The sequence below is a fragment of the Poecilia reticulata genome, chromosome 22 (assembly GCF_904066995.2).
Source record: "Poecilia reticulata chromosome 22, P_reticulata-male-v2, whole genome shotgun sequence".
In the NCBI taxonomy this organism is placed as follows: domain Eukaryota; kingdom Metazoa; phylum Chordata; class Actinopteri; order Cyprinodontiformes; family Poeciliidae; genus Poecilia; species Poecilia reticulata.
This window is the reverse complement of record NC_088851.1, coordinates 8,398,080-8,423,220: the sequence shown is the minus strand read 5'-3', so window position 1 is coordinate 8,423,220 and position 25,141 is coordinate 8,398,080. Positions and strand designations below refer to the sequence as shown.

General features: G+C 39.8%; 1 protein-coding gene across 2 annotated transcripts in view; it reads left to right on the top strand.

The window, feature by feature from the left end:
* Positions 1-25,141, top strand: part of slc25a21 (solute carrier family 25 member 21) — a 117,966-nt gene that overhangs the window by 63,609 nt on the left and 29,216 nt on the right. For both annotated transcript variants that reach the window (XM_008399144.3, XM_008399143.3), the window contains 2 exons: positions 9,805-9,853; positions 23,240-23,323. In XM_008399144.3, the coding sequence (XP_008397366.1) occupies positions 9,805-9,853; positions 23,240-23,323 (133 nt within the window). The remainder of the gene's footprint in view (positions 1-9,804; positions 9,854-23,239; positions 23,324-25,141) is intronic.

Below are 25,141 nucleotides of genomic sequence, written 5' to 3'. Positions count from 1 at the left end.
TATAGGCTTGCTATTGGTGTTGTTGGCAAAAGTAGTGTATCGTTATTTAAAGAAGAGTACATTGAAATGTGAAATGCACCTTTTTTAAAAAGCACTATTCAGGGTTGTCTTTGCATTTATCAACGGGACAACAGCACACTCTCTACACACCTTAACAGCTTAAGGGGAAAAAAGACGTACCTACTGAAATTGCTTTTCTACAAAACTGGCCTCCTCCCAACAGTGATAACCCAGGCTGTTTGCATATCTTAATACCACAAATGACTCCTAAAATGATTCATTATGAGGTGTCAGCAATGCCAGAAAGTTTTCTCAATGTTCCGAGGAAGAATTTTCAAATAATAGAGGGAGAACTTGGCGACCCTGGAATATATTACTGGTTCAGTCTTTAGTGCGTTTTCTTTTATGTCGTCTCTTTCAGATTTGTGGCTGTTCTTGATCTTATTGCTGTTTTATAACATCTATTTCGGCGGTCAAACAATAATCACGACGCGGCTTTCATGTTAATATTTACTGGCATCTCCCATCGGTCGTAAGGTGGGAGTGTTGAGTTGCATCCGGCTTTTCAGGCATGAAAATAAAGTCTTTGTTGCAAAGCGGCGACTTCATGTGAACGTCTAATCAAAATAGAACAGATTTTATATTTTCCTATGTCTCTGAGGAAAGCCCTACATCTATTTTGCACTTGTCAACATCCAAAGAAACCTACATCGCAATGCTGAAAGTCTCACAACTGGAAACACTCAGGAGTGTTTCCAATTGCAAAATTATGCGAAAACCATACAATTTAGGATCTGCAGATTTGTTTGTCACGGTGAGAAAAGTGAATGAAAATCCACAAACCTCCATGATAGATGTTTGTGTTGCTTTATTTTTTCTTCGTAAAGACGAATACAACGGGCCGAAAAAGTTGGTCGCAGTGAGAACTTGCTGGAGAATCACTGGCTATATTCACACGTGGGCCTATTTTGAGATCTTTCTGACCCTTTTTTTGTATGTGAAGTGTTATCTGCTCCATTCACACAAGAGCTCGGATGGACATTATTCCCAACAAATATGCTAATTTACATGCTGTCCCCCGAGGCGACATACAGGAAATCTCAGTCCTTCAACGGGTGTGTAAAAACAACTGCGCTCTGGCAGCCGGCACAGGCCCATGAACGTCTAAACCTTTTAACTGCAGCCTTAAGTTTGAGAAATCCCCTGTTGTCATTGGAGATGACTCCACTTGGGTTTTCTTTTTTGCAAGATCTCTTTGAGTTTTTTTTTCAAGTGCAGATTTAGTGGAATTAACTGGGACGTTTCTGCGCCCCTGAACCAGGAAACTTGAACTCTGTGATTAATGGCTTTCTCCCGTCTTGGTTTCCGTGCTGCATCTTCTCCCAGATGATCTCTAAACCATAATATATTTTCGTTTTATAATACAGCTCCGGCCACATTTATTTGGCTCTCCGGTTAAACGTGTGTAAATTCATCTTTTGTTGCAGTCACACAATCCGAATCTGAAAATCCAGCCTTTAGTTTGTATGCTATAAAATTGATTTGCCCCTAAAAAAAAAAAAAAAATCAATACATGAAACTAAAGTATTTTAAATTTATGTTTACTTTGTAAATTTTTCAGAAACTTCTAACTTATAATCCATCATTTTCTCTTTCACTAGAGTATAAATCTATATCTCCTTGCCATTACCCACATTGACCAGATATTGAGTTGTACTTCTAAAAACAGGTTTGATTTCAAAGCCGTCTCTCCGCACTTGCTTGCCTTACTTTGACTTTAACTAATAGTTTATTGGCTTGACAAATTTGTGGTGCTTTGATGTAAACCACAACTGTTTTTTTTATTATTTCTAAAAATAAAATTCAAATTTACTGTCCTATATTATAATTACCCAACTCAATATGGGCTTTTAAGTTTCCAAGTATTTTCTCTGGATTTTCTCACAAACACAAAACGAATGTCTACATTCGCCACATTCAGAACAGTTGATTCAAATTTAGCTGTGAAAAATGGACAGATCAATCTACAGTAAATAAATAAGTAAATGGCAGCTTACTATTTGACCATCACCCATCCGCCCTTGGTGACCTGTAGCAAGCAAAACAAAAGTTACGCCACGCATTTTAGCAAGCAACTAATGAGCTGCGTCTCTATTCACAAGATACCTCAGAAGGGGTTGCCAGGTTTTATCGAATTGTTCGATTCTATCTTTCAAAAGAGATTCGGTTTTTTCCAGACAGGTTGTAGTCGTTTTATCCTCCTCCAGTCAGATCTCTGTCATCGGTGCAGCCTTTATCTTCTGTATTATATATGATAACTCACTTTTTATGCTATTTTGTGCTAGACAATAAACATGTGACATTATTGTGCTATGGGTCATGATTTCAGAATAAACATAGCATCCGGCTCGATCACAACACCCACAGTTGCAGACATTATATTAAAAATATTAATTCAGAAAGCCTAAATCTTCTACCTATTGCATAACAATGAAGATGGATTGTATTAGAAGTTGTGCGTTTATCACAAATTTTATTTCTGGGCGTATGTTGTGCAAGTAATTTCCCTCTTTAAAAAATCAACCTGTATGTAATTCTAATTTGTAGAAGATAATATCTTGCACTATGTTAGCAGGTATTGATGTTTTCAAGGGCTTTTTCCTACAGAATAAAACCAATTTATTTCTCTCATTTTCATGTGTGAATCTGAACAGGAGGAGAACATAATAATATGAGATTAATACAAATGTTGTTTGATCAACTTTGGTTCATCTATCAGTAATATGCTTTCTCTGATTTGAAAATATTGGGGGGAAAAGCAACTATTTTTTCCCGACCTAAATTTCTGATGATGGAAAAAAAATGAAGCAAATAACCCTTTTATTTAAACTGCGGGTCATCGACACGTTCAAGACTGAAGCTTAAAATTTGTCTTAATTTTCATGTCATTAATAATAGGATTATTGTTGTATAGCTGTTTGTTGGCTCCAATGCATATAAATAAAATAACTGTAGAATGAGAATAAATGTCGTCTTGCCATTAAAAATAATCTTAAATTGGCTTTAACAAATGAAAACACATCCTTCCTTGTGGTGTTTTCAGTGACCTTTGATATCAACTAATTTTACCAAAAATCATCCTACTTTTGTAGAAGAAACATGCAAGCGCCGCCTCTTGTCTCTGTGACGTTCTTTGTTCTCTCACCACTTCTCATCTGCCTGAACATTATAAAGAGCCTGAAATTAATCAAGTTGTCTTTGACGCGGCGCTTCAGTCTCGTCGCTGATGGATATCATGTCGGCTTTGTTAACCGTAGCAGACAAATTACAGGGAGCGCATCACCCTCGCAGGCCTTGTTTGGCATTCCAGCTCCGCCATGTTTTGAAATGTATTAATGGAGGACATGCAGGCATGAGACATTACCTGCAGGTTCAGTCAGGAGCTGCTGTCAAAACCGGAACGGGCCTGCGAGGCGAAGCCCTGTCATCACGGCACTCCTCTCACACCTTCAAACCGCAGGGCGAGCTACAATTTTCTGCCTTGGCTCTCAATGAACCAAAAAATGCGCCATGTTTGTAAAAACAATTAGGAATATTGGGGTGTATGTGAATCATGAGCTTGACGTGTTTCTTTGATTTTCTTTCATTCATTGTTTGTTTTAAGAAGGAATAAACAGCCAGACGCCCAATTTCCCGCTCACTGTGTTTCTTTTTCCGTGGAGTAATCGATGAAACTGTCGATGCGAGCAGCACGCGAGCCGTCTCCGAAGACTGAAGCGAACTTGTGCAATGACGGGTCCCTGCTTCTATCGTGTATTAAGCACATTTACCCTGGCAAGTCTGTCTTCCAGTGGCAGTGACCTCCCTCCCCGTGCCTGCTGGGAATTACAGTCATTCAGTGAGTGTCTCAGCATGATGGATGACACCTGCACCTATTGAGCAATCGCTCTCTGGTGTTGTATTGTTTTTCTTTCTCACTTTTGCGTGGGAGCGAACGGTGTGCATTCCCCGAGCCAAAACCAACCCAGATAATCATCTCATCTGCGTGATGCATAATCTTCGCTCCGTGGACGACAAATTATCAGGAAGCGCGGAATGTGGGCAGCGGTGCTACTCGTGCTACTCGTTGGCTCAGTCTCTTGACACCTGTGCACTGTGTGCAAAATGCTAGCAAGGCGTTCATTCTTCTATAAAAAAAGTATTTTCTTATGCAAAGCCAAACCCCAATTTCTGCAGTAGGTTTGGGAATAATTTCATGTTGTAACAATAAATAAATAAATCAAACTAGCGCATTTATCTCCTTGCAACTTTGTTGGCTCTGCTGCAGATTTGAGACCAAAGCATATAAATTTTGTCCCCTTTCAACCACAGACCTCAGTGTGTTGGAAAAGGAGGATGAATGGTTTGCAATACATTTTGCAAGTGAAAAAATCAGAACGGTTCTGTCAACAATTTGTACCCTCATTTAAAATCTTGCCAACCAAATACTCTCAAAAGGCATCATTACACGCTGGATGAATCTGGTGATTACATTTTTTTTAAAGTAAAGTTATGTCAGGTTGGAAAAGAATATACCACTCTTTAAACATGATAAAACGTAGTATATCATAGTACATGGGCGTATAACAATGCTAGAAGAGGACCTACGGTTGCAAAAGATTTAAGCTAGATGCACAACCCTAAACATACAGTCAGATTGGAATAGTTTCAATCAAAGCATTGCCATGTGTTATAATGGCTCAGTCTTGGTGCAATTTTGCAATCCGAGTCAAAACTTGAAAATTGCCATTCAGACATCGTCCATCAGATCTGACCTTGGGATTGAGCTGCTCTGCGAATAAGATGTAGAAAAAAACGTGTTCTCTAGTCATGAAAAGTGTGAAACCGTTCACCAAAATCCCTCTTGCCCGTGCCTGCAGTAAAAAATGTACTTAATTGTCAGCTAATGTGTTGCAATATTACACTAAATGCTGTTTTGAATAGAGAAGCTGTTGACTTTAATGTTCCGAGAATCCAAAGTTCACATATTGTTTTTATTATTCAGTCTGATAGATGAGTCCCTGCAGTAAATCCCTACACATGGAAATGGATTAAAGTGCCATAAATTTAGTGTCAGAAGTACAAATGAGAATAACACTAGTGATTATACTTACGGGTTTAATCCACTATGTTCCTTAAAATACTTAGTAGTATTATCACAATTGTATGGTTTTCTTATTTGACAAAGTCCTACCGCAGGCCACACTTTTCAGATTTGTATTTATAATAGATTTTAAACCTAGTGTAACGTATCTTCCATTTCCTGATTATGAGCTACTTTGTCTTGGTTTTCCACACAAAATCTGAATACAGTAACGTTTGTGGTTTTAACGTTGCAAAAAGTCGGAAAAAGTTTAAATATAGTTATGCATGATCTCTTTTCTCCAGACATCTCTTTGGTATTCACATGTTTACATCTTTGAGAATGCGACTCTGCGAGGCGATGGAAGACGAGCGCTTCCTTGTAGTCCAGAGACAAAAGACTCGATAACAAAACATCCCCACATGTCGCTCGTTGTTGCAAAGCGAAGCCATAAATGTCAACCAGATGGGCACGTCGCTGAAAATATTAGGATGACGAATGAAAGCAACTCGGTGGCATCGTCTTCTAAGCCTGGCCCATCAGCCTTCTCGGTTACTGGATTGGAGAGAGGGTATAGAGGCGAGTGAAGTGTGTGGGTTCACTACCACTGAGCTCTATGATTAAACGGTAGCATGTGCTGACAGCTGGAATAGAAGGGCGGTGATCCTCTAGGTCACTGTGGAGGGTATGAGCTGCCTCTCGGCAGTCCTGTGGAAATCTTGGCAGAGTCTTTCACATTTTATCACAAACTTCAGTGTTTCAAATTTTTTTGCTAAGCGGGATGTTAAAATCTTGAGGCATTGCTTTAAATTCCCGAATGTTTTAATTTCTTAAAAAGCTTCTAACCGACATGCCTGCTGTTCGTTCTCCATTGTTCTCTAACAAACCTTTGAGGCTTTCACATTTATAAGAAGATGAAATTACCCACAACCAACTTGGTATTGGATGCACTGGATTAAATTTACTTATCCAAGAAGTTTGAATACAATCCATGCTATACTTTTTAGATTTTAACTAGATAATAAAGCTGCTTTTTGTTTATTACCTTATACAGTTCAATTCAAAAATGCATTTGAAATTTTGTGGCTGTAGTAAGATGAAATATAAAAAGGTTCACTGAGTTTAAATGTTCTCGTACGTCCTCGGTCTATTTTAATTGGGGTTTGCAGGTTTATCAGTGTTACCATTTATTAATAAATCATGAAAAAGCTGGGATAGGAAAATACCCACTTTAGGAAAATACCCACGGTGAATAAACTTCTCTTTCTGGCTAGCTGGGGGTTTTTTATGTTGATTTTTATGACTTGACAGGACAGTGCCGCATTGTTTTTTTACTTTCATTTTGAAGGGACAGAGGAGGAAACATCTCAGTTAGCTAATGGCCTGAAAATGTTGTGTCAGCTGCTCCGAAAGAGGTTAGAGTAGGGCTTAAACCTTCTGCCGTTTCAAATATTTCTCCAAACCTGAACAGGCTGTCATCTCATCTGCCATCAGCTGCTCTTAAAGTGTCTGGCCTGCAAAGTCGCTCACGTAGACGCAAAAAGGTTTGCATTTCTGCTTGTCACCACTTGATCCTGCCACAACTAGGACAGAGCACACTCCGCTTTCGGTCACTGATTCATAAGAAAAAACGGATGAGTAAAAGTTAAATGTTTGTACTGCAACATGTGTGATTGATGGCATCAAACCTTTATTTTGTGATTTGTAATCGCCTCTGTTGCTCAGTCAGGGATGGTTCTTAACTTTGCTATGTGACGGATTCACTGAAGCCGTCAATGGTGAAGTTTTAAAAGAAAGCATTTGATCCGTTTATCGCTACTGCGTAAGCTGTTGGAATTTTTTCTTTTTTTTATTGAAACTCTGCTTCCCCATCATTAGGTGAACCTGAGCGTGTTCGGTCACCTCCCCGCGTCTTTGTGTTTGCACAAACCGATGGAGCAGGCCGACAGGTTTAGTTTCGTCATGTAATCGGATTACTTACTGAAAGATTTGACGCACCTTTTCCCCTCCGCAGGGCTATTTATAGTGAGGACAGAAAATGATTGCTCCAATACGGTCTTGCATTTACCTTTTCAGCATGCTGTCATTAGCAACCACAGCCCCGACGAGCGATTGAATTTTGTTCGACTCTTTGCCCCACGCTGCCCCGGTTCATTAGTTCTCGGTTTTCCCATTCATACTTTAAGTAGCAACTTTAGACAGTCATTTTTTTTTCCTGTGGTATTTTGCTTGATAATTACTTCCCTAGAAAACCCCCAGAAGACACACTCTTTTATAGACAATGTGTTTAATTGGGCAAATTAGAAAGAGCCCGTATTGCACAGCAGCTGTGTACACACACATTCCCCTGTGGAATCTGCAAGGAAAGCCCTCAGAGCAGCGGAAAAGCAATGCAGAGAAAATCGGGAGTTAAAAGTAGCTCGATTGAGTCAGAGGGCCTCCGTGCCAGAGCAGTGGCTTTTTCAACACAGATGCACATAGTTAGGATTTGTGTGAAACCTCAGTCTCCAAATGATCACCCAGCTGCATCAATTCTCCAACTTCTGGCAGATTGGCTGACATGTCCAGTTTTCATGCATGGTATGGCTGGTGTTCCCTTGAAGAAATTTTAGACCGCTTGTTCACAACCAAGTTGTGGCGCAGACAGCACCTGACAAAAAGAAAATGCTAAATTCACACAAATTTGGCAAAATCCTTTTTGCTTGATTTGTACTTTGAAATCGATTACATCATTTTAGAGTTGGTTCTAATGTTTGACATGGTAAAGTTTTGGGAAACGCCTGACGGTAAATTCACCCTAGGAAAGTTCTTCTGTCCACTTGTTGCGTCCAGAACAAGAATCTGACTATTTTATAATTTGCATTGCATACAAGTATATATGCAATGCATATATACTTGCATATAAATTACAGACTAACAGAGAAACTAACCAACTTTGAAAAAAATATCTTTTGAGATTTTGTTCTTTCCGGTTGCTGTAGATTTTCCAGCTGGACATCCAGGACTTGAACCGCCTGTTCCACCACAATCCAATGCATTGAATTGAGATCTGGTGACTTGAGGCGAAGGCCATTGGTGCACAGTGAACCCATTGCCACTTTCAAGAAACCAATTTGATTTCATAACAGCTTTGTGACTTGATTCATTGTCTTGCTGAAAGTAGCCATTGAAAGATGAGAACGCTACGATCACAAAGGATGGAAAATGGTCAGCAATAGTGATGAAATGCTGGTTAATACTTGGCAAGGTGAATCTGTGTTTGGGGCAACCATCTGAATGTTGAATCAGATTCATGTGTGAACTATGGCCCAAGACTCCTCATTATAGCAATCAGGAGTGGTGCCTGATGTGGTTTTCTGGTAGATGGCTGTAGCCCATCTGCATCAAAATGTGATGTTGTGTACATTCAGGGATGGTACTCCACAAACCTTGGTGGTTACTTGAGCTACTGCAACCTTATCCTCTTCAACCAGCCTCCTCTGACTACAGAAGGCATTTTTCTTCACAACCTTCTCTGTAAACCTGAGAGATGGCTGTGTGAACATCCCAGTGCTTTGCTCAGTTCTAGTTAGACCTTAGTTAGAATTTTGTGCTTTGTTTTTGAGATCAATCTTGGTCTCTTTTGACTAAACACCCCAGGTAGATTTGATTATAAAACAAATCTATCCAAGTCTGTTGTTTTGTATTGGAGAGGGTTTTATGATGCTGTGACCTGGCTGTGAGTTAGAGGGCATGTCATCACAAACTCTTTGAAATACCTTGGCATTTCAACAAAAATGTGTTAGACTACTCAAACATCCCTCTCTCATTTCTGTGAAATGTCACAAGAGAAGACCGAAAGGGCCAGTATAGCCAGGTCGAAGCTGAACAATCAGCACATCAAGTGCTTGAGCGTTCATTTTTGCACACACTCTTCCCCAGACACTCTGTGGCGAGCTCCCCTCCCACAGCAGTATACATCGTGGTGCTTTGTCATATATTTGCGAAGCTTTGTAGATCAGTCAGGAAGAGTCATACAGAGTTACGTACTTCTGTCATGCAACTGCGACTCGACCTAGCTGAGTCATTTAATGGGGTAACGGGGGGCGGATTATGTATTTTCCAGGCACATAGTGCAATTTTGCAGCACAATCAAGTAACAATGGTGCCTAAACAGCTTAAAAGAAATTGGATTTTGCTTCCTAGCTGTATCTTTACCCCTTCTCTTAGGAGCTCAGCAGGCATGCAGTTCCACCAGATGCTTGTTAATTGTTGCTGCCACTAGTCTGGTGGAGTTGTGTGGGTTAGGGGTGGTGTCCTGTGGAGTGGGAGCTCCACTCGGGACTGAAACTCAAAGGCAGTGCTTTGGGTAAGGTTAAGGTTAAAAAACAAAGTTGACCTTACGTTAAGGTTAAAAAACAAAGTTGATTTTGCATAATATCCCCCACCTTTCTTTTGGGCAAAAGGAGACAGCCCAAAGTTTAACAGCATGATGCCAATAATTGGGCCACTGATGAATTTGTAAAAATTATTCCTTAACATCTCGGAACTGGAAGTCCCATCTTTCAGGTACAGATTGCAAGACACTGATGACCATAACATATGCTGTGATTAAATTATGTCAAAGCTTTAACCCCCTGAAGCACTTCAATTCAGCAACTACAGTTTTAAAACTGAAAAATGTCTGTTTTTCTTTTTTTTAGGTCTGGTGGAGATCTGCTTGATGCATCCACTCGATGTTGTGAAGACAAGGTGAGCGTAAATGATAAAAATCATAATCTACCTGTTTGTTTCCTCGGGATGAACGGAACTAATTTAGCTGGAATCTGCTTCATAAATTTTGGTGATGGGATTTTTTTATTTTTTTTGCGGCCAACAGTATACGGGGTGTTAAATCTTAAGATTAGTAGGCCCCCTTGGATCTGGGCTCTTTCCCCACAAAAGTAGGTGCCAATGTTGTAACTTTCTCACACATTTAGTTGCAAATTAAATGCACCGTTTCACTGTTCAAACCTCACAAAATGTGCAAATATGCCGCTCTAAATTTATGTCTTATATTTGTCTTATTATGCAACCAAAAAGCACAATATATAGTTTCTTCTTTTCTGCAACTTCTTGCCAAATCAATCAGTTCCCCAATGAAAGCAGCCTATGTTTTCGTCGGCCGCTTTTCCGTTACCATCCTAAGAACAGCAGCAGCGTTGAGCTGTAGAGTTTTCTGGAGCCTAACACCACAGTGTCTCAGTCAGTCATAAACAGATCGTGGGCTACTACTAAAGCTTTATAGTCTTTCACAGGACCAGCCAAGACCTCTGCCTTCACCCCCCCTTCCTCCCACTCGCTCCTCGTCTGTAAATTGTACCACTTTTTCTGTCATTTACGGCAGCACTTTCTTGGTAAATAAATTGCCCGGCGTGCCTTTTAAAAAACTGAGACGCTTTCACTTTGAAGGCCGTGCCACCGCTAGAACGCGGAGAGCAAGAAGTGGGGATGAAAGCCAAGGGTGAGCGGTGCCGTATTGGTCGATATTTGATACTTTGAAGGCACACGCCGTGATTTATGGTCACGTGTGGAAACTGCGGGCTTTATTACAGGTAAGTCTTGAGCTCTGGCTGTCCGTCCTCACATGAGGTCAGGGTTAAAAGTGCGCTCGCTGTTTTCTTTGCAGGGCTCTTCCCTCAGAAGTGATAAAAGTTGCTTTAAAGCGGACATGTTTATCCGTTTGTGTTCTGTTTGTGTCACCATGTGTTTATGCTGATGAGACTTTTGTTGTTCGCAGTTGGCCTGCGTAAATTGATTCCTTTTGGTCTGGACTGACTTTTTTTTTTTTTTTTCTTTTGAGTTTTTAAATTTAATTGTTTCCATAGATGCATACAGAAGACACAATAATCTGTCTACGGTTCCAAATAACACGGAAAGAAATATTTTTGCCTAATCTGCCCGACGTTTTCTATGCTAAAGGAAAGCAGGCAGAAGGAAGTTGTGCGAAAACATGTTCATGTTCGCACTCTAATATCTACAGATGAATTCATAAAGCAAGCATACACACCGGCTAATTGGGACACTTGGGGAGCTGAAATCTATTAGCAGGAACCTTGGAGCCGAGAGTCAGACACACCTCGGCTGGGTTTCTCTCCCTGGCTCGTGTGTGTGTGTGTTTCTCTCTCAGGCATGGCTCTTATTAGGAACTGCTTTAATGTCCAACAGTCCAAATTGAACAGCAACTGGAGTGAATTTACTTTTTTTTTTTTTTCCACAACCAAAAAAAATCAAAGGGTTTTTTCCCCTTCGCCTTTTGATTTTCAGGAAGGTAATCTCGACTAAATGTGTACCTGTTTGCCTTCCTGCGAGGGTTTATCTCTTTCCTACATTTGAAAGGACGAGGAGAGTGCGAATTAGCAGAAGTTAGCAATGAATTTCTCAGTCCTGCTGTTTTATATTAGAAACTGCAAAGACAAATTGGCCACTTTGGGAAAAACCCCTACCAAATTTGGAGCTATTTTTAAATCACATTCATGATGAGAAACACACTGACAGGAAAAATACTTTATAGTTAAAGAATCGTTACTAACTCAGCTGAGATCTGACACACAAAACGAAAAATTTTTTCACGTCGTGTTGCCTTTTTACTAATCTGCACTCCGACCAGTTATTCACTTTTCCTAACAAGTGCATGTTTCTTGCATCTGAGCGACTCCACATTCTATCGGTTGGATTTACAACCTCCTTCCTTGTTGAGAGAGACGGACATGCATTTCTGACTAAAACAATAGAATAAAGTCCTTGCTGAGTGACTCTGTGAATAACCCATATTTTATCTAACAATTCTTGTACTGAAAAATCTGTTGGTGCTTTTTTAACTGTACGACTTTAGCTCATGGCTCTTGCTAAAGTTTAACAATCAGTTGATTACATTTTCAAATAAGCTAAACAACTAATCCATCTCAAAAACTGAAAATATATTTCATTTTATTTAGTTTGGTTTTATTTAATTATTTTGTAACAAAGGTTAATACGAGTTTTTAATTTTACAAAATAAAAAGTTAATATTGATTTGTACTTTAGGTTATGAATTTTAAGAATAAGGTGAGAAGTAACACTACCAAACTAAATACAACAAATGTTGTCATTTATTTATGTACTTCCAGATTAAAAGAAATCCTATATATTTAGAATTCAAATATTTAATTGAAAATAGACAACAATAGATGTTACATCTGTTTCTTCTCCTTAAAGTCTAATAATAAAAATAGTAACATTTCCATGTCAGTTACACATTTGATAACTGTTGTAGGTATTGGTTATTATCTGTTTGGTTTAAACATTAATTAATTTAGTTATTAGCAGTATCTTTGCAGTATTTCTTCAAACATTTATTTTCGCCAGAACGTAGCAGACAGAAAAACAGCCCCCCTCTGAGTTCATGGAGTAATCAGCAGCTTAAGAAAACTTTGACTTTGCGTTTTCTGTTAGCTCACCAGTCGCCCCTCCAGTTTCAACTCTTCAATCGCTCATCATGCAAAGCTTGAATAACCAGATTCATTTGACGGTGACGAAGACGACATAGCCGCCATGTTTGTTTTGAGCCTGCTGGTCAGACAAAGTCGGCTAATGACTTTTGTTCAAGTCTGCAGACATAAGTATGGCATTTTATTTACACCCAAAAATGTGCTTAAAAAAGTAATTTGTAACGTTTGCTGTTGAATAAAAATATCAAGAGAGCATTTTAGTTTTCTCTCAAACTTTTTCACACTTTTCCTTGTCACAGTCATATTAACGGGCCAAAAATTTTAAGTGGGATTTTATTCAAAAGTCCAATGCAGGAAGGGATATAAATGGAAAGGAAAATGGCAAATAGTTTTTGAGTTTTCCTAAAGAAAGATCTGGAGTGTAGGATGTATTTACTCTGAAACGGTAGATTAAAATCCACCGCATAATTTAATCTCAGTATAAATCCAGCTGCTCTGAAGGCCTCCGTGGTTCGTTAGAAAACACGAGTGAACAAATGGCATCACAAAGCTCAAGAAACCATGGTTACCACGAGGGTAGTTGCATTGCATATTTTTTCCAGATTGAATTTACAACAATGTTTCGTAATAGTGTCGTGTACAGAGTCCAAATCTGAAACCGAAATCTGACATTGAAACTAGACGATCATCATGCCGACATGCAAGTATAGCATAGTTCACACGATGTAAACGGTTAATTACCCCTCACCCTGATACCGTGTTCATATGTGAAGGTGGGGGTATAGATGGTGGGGGGGTGATTGCGCGGTGCTGGAAAGGCCTTCGTCGGAGACGGTGAGACCAGAGTTACAGCTTTTCATTAACCTGGAAACCACCTAGTTACATGGTTCATGGGCTGGTCTCAGCTCACTTGGAGGTAACAAAGGGTGTCGGGCGGCTTTTTCTGTAGGGGGCTGTGTGCTCCAGGCACCCCATCTGACTCTGATCAGGGTCCACTTCTCATTAGAGAGTTGCTTCGAGCCTGGATTTCCCTTCATGTCGAGATCCTGTTACACGGGGCTCCGCCCTCAGCATAACTTGCATGCGCAAACGGTGTGTACCAATCTAGAAGCAGCTACTCGCCAATCTCCCTTTGCTTCCTTCTGCAGCAGAAGGGCCACGCCTTTCTCGTGTTTTTGGAGTCTGTGTGAATGTTTTGCAGCGTAATCTAATTTGCGTTGGAGAGATCCCAAAAGTGTATCTGTTGTAGTAAGTCTCGAACAAGCCACTCCTTCCGCCCCTCTCCCTTTTGTTCTCACTGCCCCCATTTTCTTTTTTTTTTAATTCCTCTTTTCCTGATTTCCTACGGCTTCAGCTCCTCCCCCATATGAACTATGCCTTTCTGTGGTTTGAGATTTTCAACAACTACCTCTGTTAACCTGTTGTTGAATAAGCTTCTCTGCCTTTTTTTGTGAACAGGAACCATATTACATAACTACCTCATAAATAACATGTAGAATCCATTGTTTGGTTTGCTGTGGTTTCCTTGTGAATTTGTAGATTTTTTGGGGGGGGGACAATTATGTAATGTTTTGTTTGAAAGTAAAAAAAAGTGTGTACATTTAAAGGAGTCTGTACTGAATTGTGCAATTCTGTAAATTGTGTTGTATGACATGGCTGTCATTGCTAACCACTAAGCCTGCCAGTAGCCTGTTTCAAGTCTGATTAGAAAAACCTGGTCTTTGCTTGTTGCAGCGTTTTGGGACAACACTACGCAGGAGGATGTGAGTCTCTTGAGAGGCTTGAACGTGATTTTTGATGAGGGCTTCTACTGATGACAACCAGCCTCTATCTGTGCAACCCTGATGATATCTGAAAGTCTTCACCTCAGCCTTCCTTTGCCCTTTTTACCCCCAACTGCTTGGTGAACCCCTATGCACTTAAAGAGGAATCCCTTACACCACCGTCAAACAGCAGGGCACAAAGCAGCAACAGCTCTGATAGCTGATCTTTCCTTGTAAAGGAGCAGGCAGGTCAGCGGTAGTCAAACTGGCTCCTAATCCCCCCCTTCCACCCCCACGGCAATGTGAGACTCCAGGGCAAGACTTTACTCGCAGCGTTAAGACAAACGCATGCCACGTGCACCCAGGATCAACCGATGAACTCAGTCCACATACGAGAATCGGCAAGTCCAGAATTCAGGACATGAGAGAGAGACGGAGAGAGAGGAAATAGTTTGTGTAGTGCAGCGCAGCACATTCAATAGGATTAAATATGATACATTTACTTTCTAGTAGTATTCTTTCCACTTTCCCAAGCCTTTTATTTGCAGAAAAGTAGGTCATCTAAATCATCTGTCCAAGTAGGTTTCTGAAAAAATGTAGCTAGCCTTCCTGACAAAGCAACTTAGTGACTTATGTAGAATTAAACATAAAACCTCCTCAGCCTCTTCTTTTAATGTGGAAAACCATATTCAGTGAATATAAAAATGTAAGCTAAAGCATCATTCTGTGGTATTTAGACATGCACCAACCAATCTGGGGTTTTTAAGATGACTTGGTCTTAAAGCTGAGTTAGGTCAGGACCGAAACATAATCTTTGGAGATCTCAGAGAGGGAATCTATCAGAATAGAAAATAAAAAAGGAGAAGAGAGAGTAGAGAACAACTGCAAAGCTGCCAAGACATGGATGTTCACTGACAGCGATAGAACCGACGATGAGAGCGTTAACCTGAGAAATGAGCAAAAGATTCTTGGTGACTCTGGAGGAGCTGCCAAGATCCTGAGCTCTGGTTGTGCACTCCAGAAATCCAATCTTTATGAAACAATGGCAAGAAGAAAGCCATCCTTGAAAGAAACCCCAAAAAGTCCAATTTGTTTAGCACAAGCTGTGCAGGACACGGATGAGACTAAAACCGAACTTTTTGGCCTACATGTAAAATGGCTATGGTTAGCGGAAAATTGACACGGTACGTACTGACAACACCATGCTGTACGGACAGTTTACTTTAGCAGCGGCAGGGTTTGAGTTAATAGAAAGCTAAATACGAGCCAGTACTGGAAGAAAACCTGGTCCATACCTGGTATCTACAGGGTCAGAGGTTCAGCTCTCAGCAGAACAAGCCTGGAAATACAGCCTGGGCTACAAAAGAGTGATTTTTGTTTAAATAATAATCCTGTGTTAGAGTGGTCTAGTCAAATTCCAGATCCAAGACCAGTGAAAACTGGTAAGAGCTTAAAAGTGATATTCAGATGCTCTTCATCCAGACTGCCTGAGCTTGATCTGTTTTACAAAAAAAAAAAAAAAAAACGGAGCTGTCAATGCAACAAATTATTTATCAATGTATTTACTGTACTGAGGAGGGGAATCCAACTGCATGCCACAATTTTCAACCGGTTTTTGGAAGAGATTTTACGCTAATTTGTGTCGGTCCAACCCAATAAAATTTCCCTGCAGTTTCTAGCTCTGATGTGACAGAATGTGAAAATACCTCAAGGGGTGTGAATATTTTTGCAGGGCAACATATAAATGCACATTTGTTACCAGACTGTCAGTATTTCCTTGTGACTAAGCTGTTCCATGACTTGCCACAGCTTTAACATCACCTGAACCACTAAAACTTGTTCTCACTTCAAGGTGTCTTATTAAAAGCTGGTAGCCTGTTGGGTATTTTCCCAAACAGTCCTTGGCAGTGAGGCCAAGGTATGGCATATTACTGCATTTCAAGAGCAAACACTCTGATGTAATTTTGGAGTACCATTTTTTATTTTTTTTTGGAGGAGCTTTGAGAAGAGGTACTGCAAAATGACGAATAAGCAACGCAGAAAGCCTTGAGGCCTTTTAGTGAGGCCTGACTCTTTAAGCACCAAGCCGATATTCCAGTCCGTAAAAATCAAACAGAAAACTGGAGATCGAATGTTACTAAAATAAGTTCAGCGAGATACACTTTGGGTGAATTTGAAAACAAAAAACATACATGCTAAATTTTGTTCTCATTAAAGGGACTTGTCAAGGACACCATGTAACTACATCATCCATTTTTCCTCACGTTTTATTGTTATCTCATAAAGGCAAATGCCAAAAAAATAAACTTTAAGTCTCAAACACATAACTTTTAATGTGGTGACAGATGTTGCTGTAGTTACTCACAGATGTTGGGCATTCAACTAACACCCACAAATGGTTTCCTATAGAGATAGAAAACTCTGTTACAGAGATTTACATAAAGAGCAGATGTGCATGTTAGAGCGATTACCTGTTATCATTATCATGGAGGGCCTACACATTCCAGTATACTAATTACAGAGTGCAAGTTTTGGATTTCTCCAAACACTGGTGCAGACAGAACCACAGTGTTGGCCCCCTGCTGCCTGAACGTAAAACGTGCTCCAGTGCCATCGCATCTAGAAACGTTCGCAGAAGGCAGGGACATGTCACTGCCTGCTAAACCAATGCTTGGACTGCTCACTGCCAAGCTGGAATTGCACCACAGTTGTCGAGTAATTTCCAGTGGCGCAACCTTTTGCTCAGAGGGCCCATCTGTTAATTAAACAAGCCTCGTTTTAAGTATAGCGTCATTAGCCGGGCTTAGGTCACTTCTCCCTTTGTGGGTGCTTTTGTAAAAAATCTGTGCATAAAGTAATAGAGTGACAACAGTCTACACACATGAAAGAAATCCAGCCTTATCGTGCAAGTAACTGAAAAGAATAACAATGCCAATGTACCCTGCCTGAAGCACATCTTCCAACAAAAACTCGCCAATTTTGCCATGTTCAAGGCCCATTGTGTGCCTTTTAAGCTTGTTTAAAAACCTTTGCGTGGTTGCAGCTTACAAAGGACTGCATCTCCATCTGGATCTGTAATTCTTTTGCCAAAGTGAGAACAGAGACTGAAGGTTTTTATTTGTTTTGTTTTGTTTTATAGTATATTCATGCAAATAAAAGAAGCCTAAGATTCGTATAACTTGGTAGCGATATAAAACAGTCAGGGAAAAAAATATATGTATGTGCAGTTCCTTACTAAAGAAATCACACCTCTTGAAATTATTTTATGTTAAAACCACAAACACTATTTTTTTGTTTGTTTGTTTGTTTAATGTGATAAACCAATACATTGTAACACATAATTGCAAACTGAAATACTATTTTTATTCCAATTCTGGTTTTCTTTAGTCAGATACCACTAAATAGAATTGGGTACAACAAATTTCCTTAAGAAGTCTTCCACTTTGTAGGCAGAGTGTAAATGTACGTAATTTAATCTAAGCATAAATCTAGTTGTTCTGTGAAGAGCCGCGTTAGGGAACATTAGTGAGAATCATGAAGAAGGAGGTCAGGTTTTGAGTCCTTATTTGGTTTAAACATAAACAGTCATAGCACAACTGCAAAAACATATCAAGACATGACCATGCAGATAAAATAAAAAGCTTAAGTCAGAAAAACGGCCAAGATGAACAACTGCTGAGTTGGGAGAAACAATTATTTTAAGTCGAGCCTCTATGAAACAATTGTAAGCCATTATTGAAGGAAAACCAGCACAAAGTTCAGTTTGCAGTCTGCTACAAACACAGAAGATGTTAGGAAGAACAACACTGAAATGTAACTTTCTGGTCTTCATGGTAAAATTCCAAGTATGGAAGAATACTAGACTTTGCACATCAGCATGAGCGCATCAGAATCATGTAGTGAAAATACATCTCTGATGGAAGAGTGTTAGACGATGGGAAGATTGATGGTGGTAATTACAGAGTAAGCCATATACACTCGTTTTTTAAAAGACGTTCACGCCAGCCCTGTTGGATCGGCTCGAAGAACCAAGCTCTGGCCCATGTGATCATGTAGGTCTTAGTCCACTTCAAGAGAAAATAATGCAGGAAGCAGAGTGCAACACAGGACGCTTTGGTTAAACACAACCTAAACACACTTGCCAGGAGAAATTCCCCATGGTCACACATGGAGGGGGGGACGTGTTGAAAGCAATGGAAATATGAAAGTATATCACAGCAAGTCCTCACAAGAACAGCAAAAAATGGCAGAGCAAATTAAAAGAATTGAAACACTTGTTTTTTCCCTTGAAAAACCAAGGAAAAATAATTGTAGGCAGTGACTTAAAGTCTGTGCAGTACTTACATGCTAGCTGCTGTTCCACATATTTTATTATTGACTTTATTTTTGGATTAAAGTCCAAAAATAGTCAATTATTTATTGACTTTAAATAATTGACTTTATTATTCAATTATTTAACTGAATAACAAATTATTCAATTAATAATTGAATAATTAAACCAATTAAACCTTTCATGTTAAGCAAACTGGTCTCACTGGTGTTAGAAGAAGAAATAGAGTCAAGGACTAGATGACTAGACTGGAGTTAGGTGTTCATACTTTCTAGGTCTGGTTAAAAAAAGAAAAAAAAAAGAAACTTTATTATTCTTTCTTGGCAACATTTAAACATTAAAAAGCAGTGGGCCTACAGTGGTTCCTTGGGGCACCATGTAATATAGAGGAGATACAGAAGAAATGCATTACCCTAATTTAACAGTTTTGTTGTTTGTTTTTTTTACTAACCATAGCAAAATAAAATCTATACCAAATAACAAACTAAGCTATAGAAAAACTATTCTTCAAAGATGGCATCTGAAAAGTTATTAAACAACCAAAAATATAGTTTTTAAAGTGACATTATCCTTCACATCAACAAACCTGCTTTTAAAAGCCTTACTAATTCCTGTTTAATTGAAACATGCTAGTTGCCTTCTTTTTGTTCTGCACAGTGGCAGCCTGGTGTCACATGAGCCTCCAGAGTCGTGCAGCATTTCCTCACATCAAAGTGGCAGCGACTGTGTCATTCTTTACCATATGCAACAGCAATTAACCTAATCTTATCGCTGCTACCCCACTTGTCCTAATTACATCAAAAGTTATCTCATTAATTGCTCTTTTTCCCTAATAGAAAGTTGGTGAGTTTGGATAAGGCAAGCATTTAATGTCACTTTTAGTGCGTTTCTTTCATTTTAAGTAAAATGAACGTATTTGGTCATAGTGACCAAATTGTATCCGATGGAATTAAGTTGAGGTGAAATCTGTGAACTTATTGTTCTGGATGTCCTTTTATGCTAACAAGTTGTACATGTGGCTAAAATCACTCGCTCATCCACTTACCTGGCACCTACTTTGAACATTTGCAGAAATCAGCTCCAACATATTGTAGAGTTGTCTGTCAGTCAACAACTTTTAATGTCTAAACCATCTATGCCTCCCTGTACTGTTTTATGCTGGTCCTTTCCTGCTCGTCTCCAATAACACAGCCTGGTCGCAAGTCGCTGGGGTCATAGTATATAAGCAAACATCTGGAGGAACAAACTAGTCCCAACATGGTCATATAGGAAATGGGAGAAATCAATTTTATCGGTGTGAGAAAGAGTCCAAAAAGCCATGAGGATGTTGTTGTCTTTTGAACAACTAGAGTAAATTATCCTTCCCTTTCCATAGTCACAACGAGTTCTCCAAAAACCCGGGCAATGCCAGATTCAGAGAGGCGAAGAAAACAATGTAGATGAAATCCAACTTGATCTAGTCTCATGAAGCTTTGGTGGCTCTTCAAAATATCAGTAGATCATCATTTTAGACTTATTTTAAAAATACAAAAATGACAAATGTGTTTATTTTATTCCACTTAACCAAGTAAACCCTTTATTAACTTTAGAAATCCCAGTTCTTTTAAATATAATAAAAGGTTAAAATGTTATTTATTCATTGTGACTACGGTAGTTTGCTACGTTCCTATGATAAAAAGAATATTTAGGCATTATTCACCAACTTTAATGCAAAATGGTAGCAATTCAAGAAGAGGCGTTTTTTTTTATTTATACGATATGGGTCAATGCTGTCAGACGGTGGCACAAGCAGGGACAAAAAGGTTGTCACTAGGACTCAACTGGATTTTGTTTTGCTTTTTTTGAAATGTCCATTTTATGGTGTATTTAAAGAAAAATTGGTAGTAAAATTCAGATAAAATAACGTGATTCCACATTTATAATCTGTGCTTAAATTAGGTGTTTTTACTCTGAAGCCTGAATTGATCAGCTCTAATTAAACATTTAAATACGACAGAACTGAACTGGATTATTCTGCACTGAACAGAGATTATTTACACAGTTTAAGATTGTGTTATATATTTAAACGCATTTAATGCTGTTTGTCGGGACATGTTTGTCAACAATTAAAACCTCAGACTAGAAATTTATTAACTAATTAATTAAACTGAGATTTTAATGTTTTAGTTTGTGAATTTGTGAATTTAGCAATGACACGGGGTGCCAAATGTAAGGCACTCGGATTCACATTGGAGTATTAACTTTATTTTGCCGTAAAAAAATCATAATGATGGCAAGTAGATGGTGCTTTGTGAGGCAGATTTCAATATGATGAGAAACATTGTATCTCATGCTACAGTATCTTGTTGCACTTAGTTTAATAATGCTAAATGATCTGGTAAAAAGCGGTATGAACTTCTAAAGATGAGAACATCCAGCCTCTGCTTTTTCGTGTGCATAAATCTCTTGGCTGCCCCATTAGCCAGTTCAAATTCATGAATCATTATCGAGCTCCACCTCATCTTTTCAGTTTCTTCCCAGAGTCTGGGAGCAGACCACTGAAGTTCCTCAAACACTTTGTTGCTGTTCATAAAAAAATACATAGACTGGGGTTCTGGCGTGCCTTTTTGCCCTAATTTACCTTTTTGACTTCTTGTGAATGCATACCTTTTGTACTTTTACGGGCACTAAAGGTCAGAGTGCTTGTCTTGTTCATGGAACCGCCAACCTGCCCTCGCCTTCACCCTCACCTGGGCACCTCTGGGCCCGTAAAGCTGAAATACAGGGAAGGCGGAATGTGGGTGAAGAGGTCCTGGGAGATCATTTTGATAGACTTGCACATCTCATCACTTTGGAGTACACTGCGTATTTATCTTCAACGACGGTTGAAAAGGATGCTGCACGCTGTGCGTCAGGAAAAGGCCCCAAGGTTTTTCTTATTCAGAGTTTATGGTTTATAACGCCAAAGCCATACTGAGGTTTGCTGTTCTGTACAGAAACATATCTTGTTACATCACATTACTGACTCATTTGAAGCGAAATCATAATCTTTTTGCCTTTGCAAATCAAAGAATAACACGAAATTCAGCTCGGATTGACCAAATAGTCACATTGTTGCAAAGAAAAGTAACATTAGAAGCTCCCCAGCTGGGGGCTTGACAGTTCCTCTGTTGCCAAAAGTACTTCGACTTCACCCTATTATCTCCCACTCCTCGGGCCCCCTGTTTGGTCCCCGGCTTTTACAGGAGGGTAGAAGAGGGCCATTAGGAAATGAGTTGACCCGAAGGTCACGAGTGGAGTCAGGGGGCTGGAACCGGACCAAGGTGCTGCCAACCTCACTTTTTTAGGGTTGGTTCGGGTCGAAGTGTGATGAACAAGGAAACCAGGGGACTGGGGATAGGGTGTCTTCCAGACTCGACCTGCGATAGTTTGACTTTAATTAAGTCAGATTTGACTTTGTTTACAAGCCCCAGTGGTCTTAAATCATCTGGCGCTTTACCCTCTCTCATCCCGCTTATTCCCCCATCCCCTCATACCTTGAGTCCCTCTTCTTTTCTTCACTTTTAATACGGTGTCAGACATCTATTTATTACGCCGTTTTTACTGGTTTTCAGAAACCGGTTACAAGCTATGGGGATTCCATCAAATAGGATATTAGGGACACCCCTCCAAGATGTCAATCTGTTAGCGATATAAAAGGCCGCTCACCCCGCTAAACTCCCCCCTCGGCTGAAACCCGGAGCTCTTTATGGCCCCATCAGGCACCCACATGGAGGACTTACTGCTGACCTTGTGACCAGGCAGTTGACACCATATGAGAAGGGAATCTTTCTCTTGTCCCGTTGCATCCAACATGTCTTTCTGTCCTCGCAGACTTGCTGACGTCTTTTTTTTTCTTTTTTTTTTATTGGTAAATCATTCCCAATTCTTGCTTTGCCATATGTTCTGCTGTTCAAAACCATTTTAAATTTCTTGCTTTTCATCAGACCACTTTATTGAACCAATTTATTTGGTGACATTTGTACTATCTGATGAAATGGTACAAATCTCTTTTAGCAACTATGCAGAGAGCATGATTTCTGAGCTTAATTAATATTCTCTCATATTTAAAATGGTTACACAGATCATACTTTTATTAGGTAGTTACCTGCTTATTTGCCATGCAACAAAAACGCCACCAACCTTCCCCATCACAGTAAAAGTTTACATGTAACTAAAGAGTTGTTATAACTGGCTTACTGGCATGTTAGCAGTTGGTAAGCTTGCTGCGAAAACTCAGTGTTGGGGTGTAGGGTTACTAATTGGATCAGTTGGGTTAAATAAATGTTTGAGCGTTCCCCCGTACTAACACGACCTAGGGTTGCGAGCCTCTCATCTTTGCAGGAGCGGGTGGGAACTGGGGGTGGATGGGGTAAAGCAAATGAAGGAGAGGGGAGGAAAATAAAGTGGGAAATGAGCTCATTAATGATAACATCAAATTTGTTCAGTGTGTTTGACGCATGTGTGAAAGTGCTTCTAGGAAAAAAAAAAAGACGTAGCTACAGTAAAAGCCCCAGTGATGGCTAAAACTTGAGTAAAAATCTTTTTGTCCTTGCAGGTTTCAAATCCAGGGAGGATCGAGCGACCCCACCAGCTACAAGAGTCTACGAGACTGCTTCCGCACGATTTTCCGCAAGGAAGGGTACGTAATTCCCAACCAGTTTTGACAATTGCAGATCCACAGAAGTAAAGCAATTTTTTTTGTATTGAAATTTCTATTATTAAATGCTTATACAGCACCTTGAAAAAGACAGTCCAGACCATCAATCACAGCTGCCGGAGGTGACCTTGCGAACAGCACATCTAGAAACTAGCAAAAATAGTTCTGCCTCAATCAGACTGGATGCAAAGTGTTTATGAACATACATTTGCATGAATTGCCACCAATTCACAGTTGGACTTTGATCTTGATTTTGACCTTTATAACACATGCATATGATTTATCCCAAAGTTCCATCCTGAAACTATCCTAAAACTTTTAAATGCATCTCTTCTCCAACACATCCGGATCAAATGAATGGTTCATTACCAGGCTGCTGCAGAGCTGAGTGACATACCAGTGAGGGAAATCAGCCATTTGATTCAGGTGTGGTGGAGGAGGGATGCATCTAAAACCTGCAGGATAGCAGCTCTTAAGGACTGAACTTGCGCTCCCCTGAACTTAACCTTTCCATTGTAGCTCTGGCAGTGTGTTTAGTTATCCTGGTAGAAGATGAAACCCCCTGCCACAGTCTCAAATGTTTTTTTGTTTTTTTTTAACTAATAGCAGGTTTTCTTTCACACCACCTCTCAAGTCCGTGCAAAAGAAAAAAAATCATCACCAAATGACTAAACTGCAACCAACACACTTTATAATAAAGATGGTGTTTTCAGGGTGATGTGCTGTTTGTTTTCTTTAACAGATAACAGTTTATGTGTTGACCAGAAAAATTCAGTTTTGGACAAATTTGGCCTCAGCATCTCCGTCTGCACCTCAATGTAAATTGAAACTCTTCTGGTTTACTTTTAACAACGGCGTTCTTCTTGCCATTATTCCAAAAAAGCCACATATGTAAAGTGCATGATTAAAAGCTGACTTGTTGCCAAATTCTCTTACTTGTGCCGTGGATTTCATGTCGCGCCTCTGCTTGACTGGCCTCTCACCTTAGCTGATTGGTCATATCTTTGTATCTTTGAGATTAAATCACACACAACTACGCTATCGAGCTGAAAGCAGCTGTTGGAATTTTATATAGAGGTATCAGAATAAAGGGGGCAAATATTTTAGATTTTTGTATGTGAAAAATTGTGCATTGCGAGAAAATGGGAGACAGATTAAGAGGTATGCTGGGTCTGTAATTAGGGGATTATATCCAAAACCACATGCATGCCTTTTAATTACAAAGTAGCGATGTTTCAGAGATTAAAAACTTGATCGTTCTTCTGTTCTTCAATCTCATCAACTGTGCGTTTGTCTCTGTCAAACACGGTCCTGAGTATCTTCACGTTCACTACAGTTTGTGCCAGACGAGAGTAGACTAACTAACGACAGAGATCCTGCTGTGCTCCATCCGGCTCTGCTTTCCTCGTGACAGCCCTGTGAGACAGTGCAGGTGTAAGAGAAAGTGTTTGCCACTTGCTCTGTTTACGGCGAGTCGACAGCTTTACTGCGGATATAAAGTTGATCTGCTGCGAGGTGTGAGCAGGCACGCGGTGAAAGGGCGGTTAGTGACAGTTGGCAATCTTCACTTGGCTGGGGTTCATCAACAACAGCTTCGCCGCTGCAGTCAACCCCCCACCCTGCCATCACTCAACGCACATTATCGTTATAATATTTAACATCTTTGCTAGCACATGTTTTCTGAATCGGCTACTGGGGAAGTCGGTCCGAGTGAATTTCCAGAGAACTGTAACAGTGAGACGACTGCTGTATTACATCATGCCCCTCAGATAAGCTGGAAAACTACGCTGACTTTGAGTT